General features: G+C 30.7%; 2 protein-coding genes across 3 annotated transcripts in view; one reads left to right on the forward strand and one right to left on the reverse strand.

Moving 5' to 3' along the window:
• Window positions 1-2,082: 2,082 nt before the first annotated feature.
• Window positions 2,083-14,416, reverse strand: part of LOC148230395 (uncharacterized) — a 32,908-nt gene continuing 20,574 nt past the window's right edge. The window contains exons 3-5 of one of the 2 annotated variants that reach the window (XM_088196102.1): window positions 2,647-3,016; window positions 2,373-2,590; window positions 2,083-2,289 (exon numbers count right to left, since the gene is read on the reverse strand). In XM_088196102.1, the coding sequence (XP_088052228.1) occupies window positions 2,163-2,289; window positions 2,373-2,590; window positions 2,647-2,847 (546 nt within the window). In that variant the 5' untranslated portion in view covers window positions 2,848-3,016 and the 3' untranslated portion in view covers window positions 2,083-2,162. Of the gene's footprint in view, window positions 2,290-2,372; window positions 2,591-2,646; window positions 3,017-14,416 lie in introns of those variants that run through there. The other variant, XM_088196103.1, reaches the window with a different exon arrangement.
• LOC148230396 (larval cuticle protein A3A-like) lies at window positions 6,020-6,761 on the forward strand. The gene is made up of 3 exons (XM_088194890.1): window positions 6,020-6,158; window positions 6,218-6,483; window positions 6,549-6,761. Exons 1-3 carry the CDS (start codon window positions 6,147-6,149, stop codon window positions 6,691-6,693), a joined length of 423 nt encoding a protein of 140 aa, XP_088051016.1. The 5' UTR covers window positions 6,020-6,146; the 3' UTR covers window positions 6,694-6,761.

Here is a 14,416-nt window from a genome sequence, read left to right on the forward strand (position 1 = left end):
ACACTCAGACACGCATTCCATTATTTCCAATTCTACCGATTTTAAAATTATCTCCATTAGACAATATTAGACAATAATAAACATTCTGCTTTCATCATATATCATCATATTGGCCAGATGATCGAAAACTGGAAAAGCACTGGACTTCCCTTAATTCTCAAAAAGTTTGTGAACTCAAACACAGCGTTATGAATTCACTTATGTTAGAACTTGACTCTTCCACCACTTCAAATAAACAAGAGTTCATCTGACTCGCATCAAAGGATGTTCCATTATTGACAGTTATTGGTCGCTAGATTATTTTAGTCGGTGTGTTCTGTTGCTTGTGAGGGCGAAGGGCGTGACTGGTTGTGTCATCATGGCGTTGGCAATGCAAGCGCCATCCTGGCGACATCAGAAGGTTAGTTACTATTTTTGTGCCGTCCTGATCTTGAGAGGCGTGGCTCAAACGAGATTTTTGTGTCCAGATCGCGTCGGTGGGTCACCACTTTAACGCCCGTCCTCCAGGGGGCGCTGTGGTATTAAAAACCAGAACTAAGTGAGGCATAGAAGCTCCAGCAATAATTAGATGGTGTATCGTTGCGACGACTGGTTAATGACCTTTATTTATTTTAATCGCTCCATATTTATATTAAATATTTAATACGATACACTATGATAATTAATTATTAATGATAAAATAATTAATTGCGTACAATATAATTTATTTGTAGCATGTGTATAAAAATAAATTAGTTGTTGCTATGCTAATTTATTTTTAATAAAAATAATATGCAGTTAGCTCGATGGTTTCAACAGATTGAAGTGCAAAATAAATATAAAGCTCTTAAAGTTCGAATGTCTTGAACTCCGGAGTGGAACTTTAAGTGTGAATGGCAATAGAAAAATCTTTTGAGAAAGTCACAGATCAAATGGTTTTTGGTTACTTCGTTCCCGTTTTTATATTCATAGTTTAACCATAAGTGATTTTATTTTTTTGCTATATTGCTCATTTTTGCTATATTTAAACGGAAATTGCAAAATCTTTAAATGAGGTTTTGTTGTCAATTGTTCAATCTTACAGAATTCGCAATTTTTAACTCTCCGTCTAATACACAAATGGAGACACAGCTAAAAACGTAAGTAATTTTTTTTCGCAAAATTAGGATTAAAATTTTTTTTAGGTTAACTCAAAATTTAGACGAGTTAAAAGTTGAAACTTTGTAAATTATTATTTTTTTTCAATAGTCCTTTAACCAGGCTTCCATATGCAAAATAATTGCAATGTTACAAAAATCAGCAATGTTGAAATAAATAGCTGTTGGCCGCTAGAGCAGATTAGGAACGGCCATTTTAGTGGCAAACCCGAATGCACGCGTTATCTTTTCTCAAGTCGATGTATATTTTAATTCTTCTTATTTTATTCCGGATATTTTGCCGTGTTCCATTTTAACAAAGAGACACATTTTTACTTAGACAGTAAAAACGCTTTATCACAAGCTGAACTGGGCATTTTATAATTTAATAGCATGAATAAATAGAAAAGTGGCGGTAATTGACGATAATTGTGAATAAAATTAACAAATTTAATATCATCTAAATAATGCGCATATTTACATAAAATATTTAGATGTAAATATTAATAAAAACATATAAAAAAATAAATACAGCAGAATACATCAAAATTAAATAATAATAAAAATCTAGATCTCAATACTTCAGTATTAAATTTTAATTAAAATGTTTTCAAACGCCTTTTGATATTTTTGAGTAAAATAAGAACATGAACATAAAATAAGTCAACCATATCTAAATAATGACACATTATTAGAAAAATACTAATGATTGTATGATATATTAATATAGTTCGAATTTACTTTTCTTTGTGAGAAAAGATTTATTGTAATGTTATTTATTATTTTTTAGAACTCTTTCTTTTTTATTGCAAAAGAGAGTATGTAAGAATTTTTTTTTTTTAGAAAGTCAATTTTGTAACGAAATGTTTTATATTTATGATATTAGTATTCCATATAATCATATTTTAATGAATTAAAATGTTTAAATAAAACTATTGCTAGCTTTAAACCAACTAAAAAAACTTAATTTTTAATAAAATTATTTATTATAACGCATAATTTTATAGTTTTCTTAATATATACAGCACATCAAGTTCAGTAGTAAATTTATTCCACGTCTTTCTTCTGATAGTCGTCCAAGGTGATTCTGTATTCAGCACCCAAAGAAGACCTCACTATAGCTTCACCTTTCTCATCTATCACTGGTCCATCGCCAATCGGCTCTACCTCTTCCCTAAAATAAAATAAAGATAAATTAAAATCATTTCTATCAATTAAATAATATATTGCATAATAGACATAATGTTAAATTCTTACTTTGTAACCCTGTATCCTTTATCATCGGCTTCATAATTGATAGTCCTCTTGTAGAATCCATCGCTGAAGGAATACATACCAACAACGTTCAAGCCATCCCTGACTTCGGTTCTGGAATGAGCGTGTCCCATGATGCCATCATCGACTGATGTTTCGAAAGCATATTTAGCATTTTCTGCTTGCTCTTTGAACAGTTTAGCTGCTTCTTCTTCTGAAGTCTATAATTTTTTTTAATAAGTTCTTAAAAAAATAAATGTTAAATTAAAGAACTTACTGTCGAAGTCCGTACAGCGTGAGCGACGTTCTTATTTTCTACAACCATATGAGCTTTGACTTCGTCTAGGACTGGAGCTCTAGGGATCGGCACTAATTTCTTCAATGAGATCTTCGGCCGACCGTGCTCTATTTGAGGCATAGCACTGACCAGTGCTGCCAAACAAAGTGAGCTGATCAAGAACATCCTCATAGCAGCCATTTTGGGTTGAAAGTGAATATGATCGAAGAAGCAACTGCCCTTTATATAGTTTTAAATTGGAAGCGAGTTTCAATGTCGGTGTCAAAATATAGTTCAAGCCCTCGGGTGGGTGTGTAGATTCTGGTTTTTGAATCCATGCTTTGAAGTATTCGCTTCTCTTTGTGGAAAACTTGGAGATAAATAATAAAAATGTAACTGATATAAAAAAGTTTTATGGAACCTTCTTGGAGTTGCGACACGCCTTAATCGAACGAAACGAGGTCACTTGTGCATCGTTTGTGACCTTAAAGAGACCATTGTCTCAGCACCGGTTTTTAATTTCTACAAATGAGTCATGAAATCGCTAATTATTTAAATAGCTATCATCAAAAATTTCTATAAGCGTATGTATGTATGTATGTATATACATAATCTAACTTGATTTGATAAGTGTTTATGAAGAAAATAGTATCGCATCCTAATTTATAAAATTATATAAATTAACTATAAATCATTCAATATTCAAAGCACATCATCCATTAAAAGGTATAACTCTTAACTTAAATACTTATAAACTGCTTATATTTTATATAAAAAACAGATTTGACGTATAAGAAGAGTAATGTATATAATATTTTATATATATAATATAATCTTTCATTATTTATTCAGAGATTATAAAGACGTTTACAGCTAAGCATTTTATCTCTTATTTTCATTGCGGTGTTGATTGAACATTAAAGTTACAGCTTCGACGACGCGACGAAGTAACGTATCATACAGATTGTGTATTGTCTCTAAGTTTTCAATCAATATGACGTTAGTATAATATAATACATAATAAGACACAAAGGAAGTAAAAAGCGTGAATCAATTACCCGGTGCCATCATAATAACATTCATCGCGTCTAGTCACCATATAATATACACATCAAGGCGAAAAATCACGCACGCAAAATCAAAAGTTTCCTTTCCATGCATGAAAATCAACAAGTAATGCTATATCTACACAAAAGGGCACGATGCAAATTATCTTTTTATTGTGGGTTCGCGCATCACGCACCGCGTCAAACTTTTCTGATAATTGACATGAACAAAGGTGCCGAAACGACATGTAAACCTTGTAATGATTAAACATTTTTCCTTCTTTTTCTATATATATATATATCAGCTACAAGAATAGCCTTATTCTTAAAATATAATACGTTTATAAGAACATCGGATATAGACATGGAACATCTTACTATAAAAATATACAGCAGTGCCAAATATCAGTCAAAATTTTAAATGATACATTATTTAACACGAGTATGAAAATTTCATCAACAATTCTAGTTTAGAATAAATAATTGATATCAGAAATAGCTGCTCCCGATTTTTTTATTGAAATCTTGTAATCAAGAAGTATACAAATCTATGTACTTTGGACTACATTAACAATGGCAATGAGAAGACCTACGAAATTAGACGATGACGTGTTAAAATCAGCAGTGGAAGCGGATCCCCGAAAAACCATCAAAGAATTGTCAGAGGAGCTTGGCTGCCCTTGGACGACCGTTAAAGATCGTCTCAAGCGCATTAGAAAAAAACACAGGCAAGGAATTTGGGTACCGCACGAACTTTCACAAACGGCCATTGAGCAGCGAATTACCATCTCTTCATCGCTATTGTCTACGCACAAAACGGCATCATTTTTGAGAAGGGTCGTTACAAACGATGAGAAGTAGATCCTATACAACAATCCAAAGAAAAAATCAATGGATTTCTAAAAACGAAGTACCCATATTTACCCCTAAACCCTCATTGACCTTAAAAAAGGTCCTTCTTTGTGTTTGGTGGGACATGATTGGCGTCATCCATTACGAGTTATTAAAACCTGGTCAAACAATTACCGCAGAGGTATACTGTGGTCAATTAGTCAGAATGAAAGCGGAGCTGTTGAAAAAACGTTCAGTTTTGGTCAACAATCAAAGGCGAATTTTGCAGCACGACAATGCCAGACCACACGCGGCACGGATCATGCAGGAAAAAATCAGGGAGTTTGATTTTGAAGTTTTACAGCATCCCCCATATTCCCCCGATATCGCACCCTCTGACTACCATATTTTCAGATCTTTAGAGCCTTAAAAATAAAAAATTTAATTCATTTGCCAGTATTGAAAATCACATAGAATCATTCTTTAACGAAAAACCTGCAGAGTTCTATAAGAAAGGGATTGAAAAGCTGCTTGATCGTTGGAGAAAAGTAATAGAAAACAATGGAAATTATTTTACTGATTAAAATTGTATATATATTTTTTTTTAATTATTTTTTTGTATGTGAAAAAAAAATATCATTACTTTCCGCTTTTCCTAATATATTAGAAGTGATTTGACAGTGCATACTTTGCCTAGGTAATGTATGCATTTTTTAATTTACACTTTGCCTGTAACATATACAAAAATTACTCTTTTCATACATTTTTTGCGAATATAAATACTACTGATATACTCGAACACCTTTTTATAATAATTTGCCATACTTTTTGTATTTAGTTCAGTAAGACATACTCTCAATCATCGTGAGCTCTTGAAAATAAACTTCTTATCTCAAAAAGTAAAGTTTTGATAGTTTTTTTGATTCAACATCCTCATTTCAAATCCTCCCACGAAGCAGCGATATTTTTTTTTTAAGATTTTAGTACATACTTGAATATGTGCAATCGAGTATTTAGGAAAAACATCAACTAGAAAACGTCTCAATTATTGAGAAAATTACATACAAGACACGATTTCAGTATCATTAGACAATACAACAAGAATTAGAGCCGAGTTTTAAAGAACGATTTGTTTAACTATAAGCTTATATTTTATGAACAAAATTTTTTTTAAGTCTACTATGAAAAAAGATGCTAAAATGCTCCCATATAATCTTCAAAAGCAATATATTTTTTTTCATCTTACTTCCAAGTTTTTAAATCATTTATTATGAATTATTACAATTAAATAATACTTATTTTCTCTATATTTATATCAGTCCCAAAGTCTTGAACCATTTAGCCATCGATCGTACTGATAGTAATACTTCTTTGACCTTGCGACGATTTAACAAAAATCGCCACAGGCAAAATGCTCTTAACCCGACAAAGAGCCTTGGGTTCGAGCACCACAACCAGAGTTACCGGTTGCAAAGGTGCATCATATGTTGCAATGCAATGTATAGCACACGCGTCGTCCCCTCTTCAACGCACCCATAAGTATATATAATATCGCCATGACATTCGGATTGGTAGACTGATCTGGTTCATAGTTCCAACGAGTCATACTAGTCAACGCAGAAAATGAAGCAATTCGTAAGTCTCACATACAACCAAGAAACTTTGTATGTTAAATACAAATATAAAATTTACAGGCGCTTGTATTATTATTGGCCACGGCTGCTTTGAGCCGTCCATTAGACGACGATGTCAGAGAACTGACAAAAGATGAGATCGCTGAAGCCGAATCTGCCAAATACCACTTTGCCTCAGACGTCCAAGATGGAATCAGCGACTTATCACAGCAGAGGGAGGAAGTTAGAGATGGACGCAAAGTGACGGGGTTCTATGCTTACAGTGACGGACATTACAAAAGGAAAGTGTCTTATGAAGCTGATGAAAATGGTTACAGAATTGTTGGGTGAGTTAAAGTGTATTTATATAATATTAGTGTATTTTATTTTAATATTTTTACTATTATTATAGAGAGGAAATAGAGCCTTTGGCCGGACCTCAAGTAAATCCTGAAGGATTGGCTTCGGTGCATACTCTTGCTCATGGAAATGAAGTGTCATATTCAGTGGAAGGAGACGATAAAACCAGACATAAGAAAATAATAAACGCCGTCTAAATTGTGTAAATTAATTTATAAATTAGTATATATAAATAATAATAAATATTTTAAATAAAAATAAATAATGCTCTATTTATTATATTTACAATTATAACCATATTCCAGTCAATAGTATAAAGCACAAAAACCATTTTTTTTTCTAATAAAAATGCGAGCAAGTAACTTGTCTCGATCGGTCGAAAGAGGGGCTCGCTGAGAGTTACAGTATATGTTCTCATCTATTTCTTCATTCCCTTACATTATTATTTTTATTTATTTCAAAAGTTTTAATGGTGGCTATTGAGATCATTGACATGTTTAATAGGATGTTAAAACTTAGAAAAACGACATAATAAATATTAAAATTGATGGAAATATATATAAAGATCATCATATAATAGCATAAAAAGTGAATACATATAGAAGAGATTGTGAATTCAATACCTCAGATCAATAAATTAGTACAATACAATAATGAAATATTTAATATAAAATTCAGAGAATTTAAATCAGCATTTTTAAAAGAAATTCACAATATAATTTATAAAGTACTAATAAATTTAATGTAAATTTAATTTAACCCTATGTACTCCAAATGTTTCTTTAAAAGTGTTCCAGAAGCCCTAAGCTATTTTCAGTGAATTTTTCTATAATTATGTAATGTTTATAGTCTAAATTATATTGACTCTTTAATATGAATGTGTAATATGAAGAATATGCTATTATTTTAAACAATCCTTTAGAGAAAAGCCAGATATTTTTTACAAGTAATTGCAATAATATTCATTTTCCTCTGCGGTCCTTACGTTCTCAAATCCTGATCGGGATATGCTATTGAATATAGTCGGATTTTAACCACCTGTATAATCTGTTACAACTTAGTTACCCTAACGACCAAAATCGAACAAATAAAAAGAGAGAGCAACCGATTAAAATTAGTATTTGTTTGAAAAGAACACGCTCTAGACAAAAGATTCTGCCCTGAAAATATTACTATTGTTTTTTGAATTTTTGGCTACCGATCGCCAAAGTGGCCATCTAGACCGTTTCTCTTAAGGCGCGAACATATTTCAGGGGTGTGTCTAAGAAGCGATGCAACTGGCTCGTAAATATCTTCATCTGCAATACGCCAAAGCTGTCTGGTAACAGCATTATAAATTATGTGACACTTAGATACAAAAAGAAGATATGCTATGGAGTCACTATCAAACTAGCTGGATAAAAATTATAGTTGTCCATGTAAAAAACTACAATTGAACGATTTATAGCTTTTAATAACAAAAGTGTACAAAATATACATACATATATGTAAATATCGTGATATCATCTGGAAACTTCTCAAAGACCGAAACTAAAAGACAAACCAATCAATGTGACTTGGGACAAAATCTAGACATACTACATAGCCACTTATTATAAAAGAATACAGAAAAAAGTTCTTTAGAATGATGCTCATTATTTAACGATTTTTTAATATTATTTTATTATACTCTCCATTGATTTTCGAAGTAGTACGATACAAGTAATATAGATACATCTGATTGTGTTCCACGCGTGTGTCGATGCACTCACATTTGCATCGTTCGTTCCGCAATTATGCAACCCTTTGGTGCACTATGCAAATTGTTGCAAATTCCTTCTCAAACGCGACCCACAACTTTTCGAATTTCGCCACATAAATCACAATTTCATAAACGGTTTAAGGCAGTAGTATAACGTACTTGCAGAATCGCGAAATTGTGCATTTTCCATCGCAATACACAATCAAATTTGTAACATAACCTTAAATTTGAATAAATTGGATTTCAGCAAAGATAATTGTATTTTTGATTACGTCCTTGAAAAAATAGAACATATATTTATTACATAAAAAATATAATATATAGATAATACATTATAGCATTCAATTTTAATATCCAAATTATATTATATATAATTAAAATTTAATCTGTATAAATGTATCTATTTTTTCTGTTTTTAATATTTTTTCAAGTAGTTTATAATATGTTTTAACACCTTAGTACAGAATCACTCTTTAAGTGCTTATTTTTAAGTTTCACTTATTCTTATTTTAACCCTTTGAAAGCGTAAATCGACTAAAATCGCGTAATTGATTTTTTATCTCTTTACGCAAAATTCAGTAAAAAAAATTTTTTAGTGAATAAACATAAAATATCATTTTAAATAATTTTTTTTTAAAATCATTTAAACAAGTTGAAATTTGCATTTTTCAAAAAACAATTTAATATTTATTTTTGATTAACGCGTCCAAATGGTTAAGTTGTGTATGTATTATACATATATACATTTATGATTTACATGGCTTAAATATATTTAAAATACATTATAACCTTCTGTTTCACGAAATCTCCCTAATTAAAAAATAATAGGTCCCATAATATTTTAAAGATCGCCAATTAACAGTGTTTTATTATTTTATTTTTTTTATTTTATCTGCTTTATTGTCCTATTTTTATATTTAATATAAGATTTTTATCATAGTTTAATTGATTGTATTAATCGTCTCGAATCGCTTGATTATGTACCAATGTGACAAAGTGTCGGATTTTTTTAACACTAGATGCGAGACGCCTCTGCCGAATCACAGATGCAGAAATTGGTTGGCCAAATGCAAATTCGAACGAAATATATTCACGGTTTGAATAAGTGAAACTGCAAAATAAACACATTTCGAAGGTCGTTCATGATTACAATAGCGTTTTTTATGCTGAATAAATGCATCGTCTATTGTATCATTTACGCACAAAATAGTTGTTTTTATGATACTTAACGAGCGGATGCTGACATGGAAGTGGAATCTCCGATAAAATTATAGTATCAAGTATTCGCTTATTGGTAAGACATTTTGTCAAAACGCGTTACTAATTCCTTTTCATAACTTTAAATAGGCTTTTGGACGGCATTATTGTTAACTATGCAGCTAAGTGGATCTTCCATAATAAATACAAATGAGGAAGAATAATTTTTCCTATAAAATGTAGGTAATTATATATCAATATTAGCATAAGCATACCAAACAATTTTTAAGGAATCAATGAAAAAAGCCTTATAAAGAATTATTTTTCGCATAGTTGAGGTAAAGCATGCATGACTAATGTTTTTTCTTGAAAATACTAAATTACAATTTCTTGTTTCTTGAGAAATTTTAATATTTTTGCAATATTTAATTTATACAAATATATTTAAATTGTTTACAACCGCCGGAATTCCGAAAATGAGCCGTGTAATTAATCTTTAAATTTACAGCTGCATTCAAATCAGGTAGTACGAAAAGGGACAGAGATTTCCGATTAACACTCCAATAACATTGCTCGACAATATAAGTTTTATGACCGGCTTTAGTAATTACGATTAGTGAATATTTTATTTCGACTTCTTTGAACATTAAGAATGCAAGGATCAATGAATTAAAAATGATTATATTAATTTTGGCAAGGATTCGTTCGCCGGCTAAATGAAGAAAAATAAAAAATTGAATTAATAATTTGTGAAGCATTACTGTAATTTATTTAAATATTATTACGATAGTATAGAAAACACTAACAACAGGTCAAAAAATTAGTGGCTTACATCAGAGTTTTAGTTTGTTAATAAGTATAAAAATAATTGTATATAAAGTCTTTGGCAAATTTTATTCTATTTAAATACAGTTTGGTTCACGTCATAAAATTAAGGATTCAGCCAAGCAGACACCTTGAAGCGGTTTAACTCAACTTGAAGGTTTTGCGACGAAACGCCACACATGCCTTTCCTGAGATGGTCAGGTAAAAAGATCTTGCGTAAGATAAACAGACCAAGCGGAAAATGCTACCGTTACCACGAAATGGTGCTAAGAGAATCAGAGTTGAATTATTTATTATAAAAAACATATATTTTTGTTTGATTTAATAATGAATAATAAAATTATCTTTTATAGATCAACACTTGTAAACCACGACGATAATAAAACGAAAGAAAAACATATTTAAAAAGGAACGTCAACGTAGAGGGGGTAATAAAACGTAAATGTTAATTTAATAACAATAAAAAACAAGGGAGCATAAAAGTTATATTGGCTCTCGCGCTGGGTAATTTAATTCCAAATTGATGAATATAAGCTTTTACGACAGAGCTTCGAAGGCAACATCGCGTGATAAGCTTAAATGTCGTATCGTATTTTATGCAGGCTCTATTATGACGGCGGCCATATTGAACTTTTGTCTATGGCTGGGACATCAATTACCCGCGGCTGTTTTCGCAAATTGATTTCAAAAACAAATGTTGCCACCATAAAAATATAAATACAAGCATGCATCGAATCGTTGGTTTCGTCAATTATAAATAAATATATAACATCCTATATTAAAAAAAATCAACGGGTAGTAAATGTAAACCGAAAATATTATATATTTATCAAGAAACTGAAATAAAAAACTTTTTTTTTCTGGGCTAACCGAAAAAAAATCGGTTTATTTCTGCCCTCCTCGAATAAAACTTTCCAAAATAAGCTTTTTTAGCTCCCGAAGCATCCTTCTGAAACAATACGGGAAAAAAAACTCTTTATGTGGAAAGGATGCTCGATAGCCAGCGCGTTTTATTAAACGCAAAATAATATTGCTCTTCTACTCATTTGTTAATGCGTAGTGTATCCAAGAAGCGATACAATTAGTCTGGCAACATCCTTTCGAACCATCAATATAAAACATGTCACACTTGGTCCCAATCTGGAAGACAGAAGCAGACAAAAAAAGACGCTCCATAGACTTGGCGAGAGACACGGTGAAAGACACCCAAGGAGAGACGCCTTTTAACATCACCACAAGAAGACATCACGACATATCATAACCAGGACCGGCCCGAGGGGCAGGTAGTACAGGCAATCGCCTGGGGCACAAGATCAAAGGCACAATATTAACTTTAAATTATCAAGCAATATTGTTAAATAATTTAATCTGATATTATTTTTTTGGTACACCCTACTGTGTACTGTTTAGATTATTTCACGCGTAAAAAATCGCGACGAAAAAATATACAAATTCTTAAGCACCGACAATTGCAAAAATGGTGTCAAATATAATATTAAATTACTTTAATTTGAATTATATTTCTGAGCTCGTGTAATGAGTTATTAAAGTATTAATAGGGAAGGGGGCGCAAATTTATTTTTTTCCTGGGGTGCCAAATAACCTAAATAGCCGACAACAATTCAACTCGACACTCCAGCAATAATGAAATATGCAATAACAAAAATCTATAATATGTGTATGTTCGAATTAGAGTTTTCAAATACTTTATTTTCAACTACTCGAATATCAAATAGTAAACTAATATTAGAATATATCTGTGAAATTATAAAGAATTAAAAACACAATGAAAATAATAAATACAGTTTTATATATAAACATAATTTTATGTTATATTATAAACAATAAGAAGCAGCAAAATATATTTATTTAAATTTAATACGAAGTTTATTTTAAATTATAACTGTTGTCAAAAATACTCCAAAAACTATTACCACAATAAGATAATATAGATAGAGCTAAAATTTAACATTATTCATCTTGATTTAAAAAAGACACAAAAAATGAATACCAACCATCGAAAAATTCAGAAATATGACTCGTCATTAACGACGTGTTTTTTTCTTCATAATCTTGTTAGCGACTACTAGTTGTTATGGTAATGACTGTTATAAATAACATAAAATATAATTTGTTTTCATTTAACTTTTATTATTAAAGAAACATACTCAGTTGAACGACATATAAAGTTAAAAATATTTTATCGACGTGTCTTATGTTTTTTCTAAATCTTGTCTTATTCAAGATAAAGAACAACAGTTTTCCTCTTAATAAAGTAATTTTAGTTAATCATAAAAACAAAGGCAAACAAAATAAACTATAAGCCAAAACACATGTGTGGTAACTATTTAGTTTAATCATATAAAATTGCAATTAATGTGTTATTTACTATATATATGTTTTTGAGTATTACGAGTGAAATGTCACGCAAAATTTAGTCTAGTCTATATTATTACTTATTTTTGGCAAAAATGTCAGTTTACATATTTTTGTCATCTACATATACTTATACATAATTAGTCTAGTTTGGGTCTCACAAAATATTTATATAATAAATATAAATATAGTGGCTGATAAATTCCACAAATAAATAGCAATCTATGTTTCTCTTGCAAAAACTAAAAGAGAAAAGTTTGTCTCGACTTTTTTCCACCTTTTATAATGACTATAGAAAGAGACCGTCTACGGAGCCAGGCAATAAATCGCGAGGCCTGGGTGTATCGTGCTTGATAACCATCCTGTCGTGGTTTCATTAGAATTATTCGGAATCACTGCATGGAATGAAATGAGCCAGAACGTAAACTCTGTAAAGCGGTAAATAAACGGCGTATTTATGCAATGTCGGAAAATTTGATATGTGTCATTGTGGCCGACCATTTGTCAACACGCTACATTCCTGCTGCACGACACTGCAAAAATGTTGCTGCAAAGGGAATAAAATTCGCTTTACACGCATAAATCCACAGAGAAAACAAGGAATTTTATGCAAGTTATATCAGATCCTTGTATGTAAACGAAGGTTAAATGTGCTGTATGAACAAATGTATTTTTCCAGCAATTTAGAAATTTAGTATTTATATGCTTTAAATAAGGTGTGTCAAAACTGGATGCAATTCACAAGACGCTCAAGCGCATCAAAATATTGTTAAAAAAATAATAAGATTTCAATTTTTTTTACATTTTCTCTTAATAAAACTGGTAAAATAAATGACAAAAAAGAGCGATTCATGAAAAAAGACTGACTGCTATATTTCACTGGAAAAATAAAGCATTTTTTTTAATGCAATTTCATCTTCTTTTAAGGCAATGTTTTTAATTTCATACAATTTTTTATATATTCTTTAATGTTTGAGAACCCTAGGGGGTGTGACTTCGTATCCAGTAAGACGCATGTGAATCTAGTTAGATTAGATTATGTTACAATTACGACAAACGATAAATAGCGCGATGTTTTCTCCCAGCGGTGGTGGAGAAACTGGCGCAGGGATGATGTCCGTGCATTGTAAGAAATATTCTTTTAATGCACCGGAGAATCCTTGAGATGCCGAACTCTTAAAAAAATCATAGCGAGAATATATTTATAAAAATAGTAAGAACCGACCTCAAATAATGAATCTGAACTAAACTACAATTGTTTGAGATGATACTGATATATTTCATGTATAAGTTCCTTTAGCCCTGTTATACATATTATACAATAAATATAAAGGAGCGGAACATTTCCTTCTAAAGCACCCACTTTTTAGGTAGTATATTTAATATAAACATTCAAAGGCACAGGTTATAGTTTTTGAAGCGGCTCCGTTTGTGCTAAGATTTATTTTCAAATTATTGTTGACTTTATAGTTTTTTGAAGGTTTAAAAAATATAAGACATGAGAGGAAATATTTAACGAATGTAAGTTAGTAGCAGTAACTTCAGGTATTCGATCTAAATATTCAGATCGAATACCTAAGGAAGAAGCAAAAGTCAACAACAGCACCAGCTTAATTATATATTTAATGTTTTTATAGATTGTATTATCAGAATTTGACAACTAGATTTAATGCAGCAAAATAAATAAATAATACATTAAATTTCATGTGGTTATTTCTAAAATAAAATCTAGTAAAAATAGTCTTGAATCTATTTCAAAAATATTTTTTAAAATATGTTAT

Source organism: Plectrocnemia conspersa, unplaced genomic scaffold (assembly GCF_051122295.1).
Source record: "Plectrocnemia conspersa isolate PC_06_02 unplaced genomic scaffold, ASM5112229v1 ptg000010l, whole genome shotgun sequence".
In the NCBI taxonomy this organism is placed as follows: Eukaryota; Metazoa; Arthropoda; class Insecta; order Trichoptera; family Polycentropodidae; genus Plectrocnemia; species Plectrocnemia conspersa.

Coding starts and splice junctions, on each gene's coding strand:
- LOC148230396 (XM_088194890.1), top strand. Junction 6,484..6,548: donor AATGGTTACAGAATTGTTGG/GTGAGTTAAAGT, acceptor CTATTATTATAG/AGAGGAAATAGAGCCTTTGG.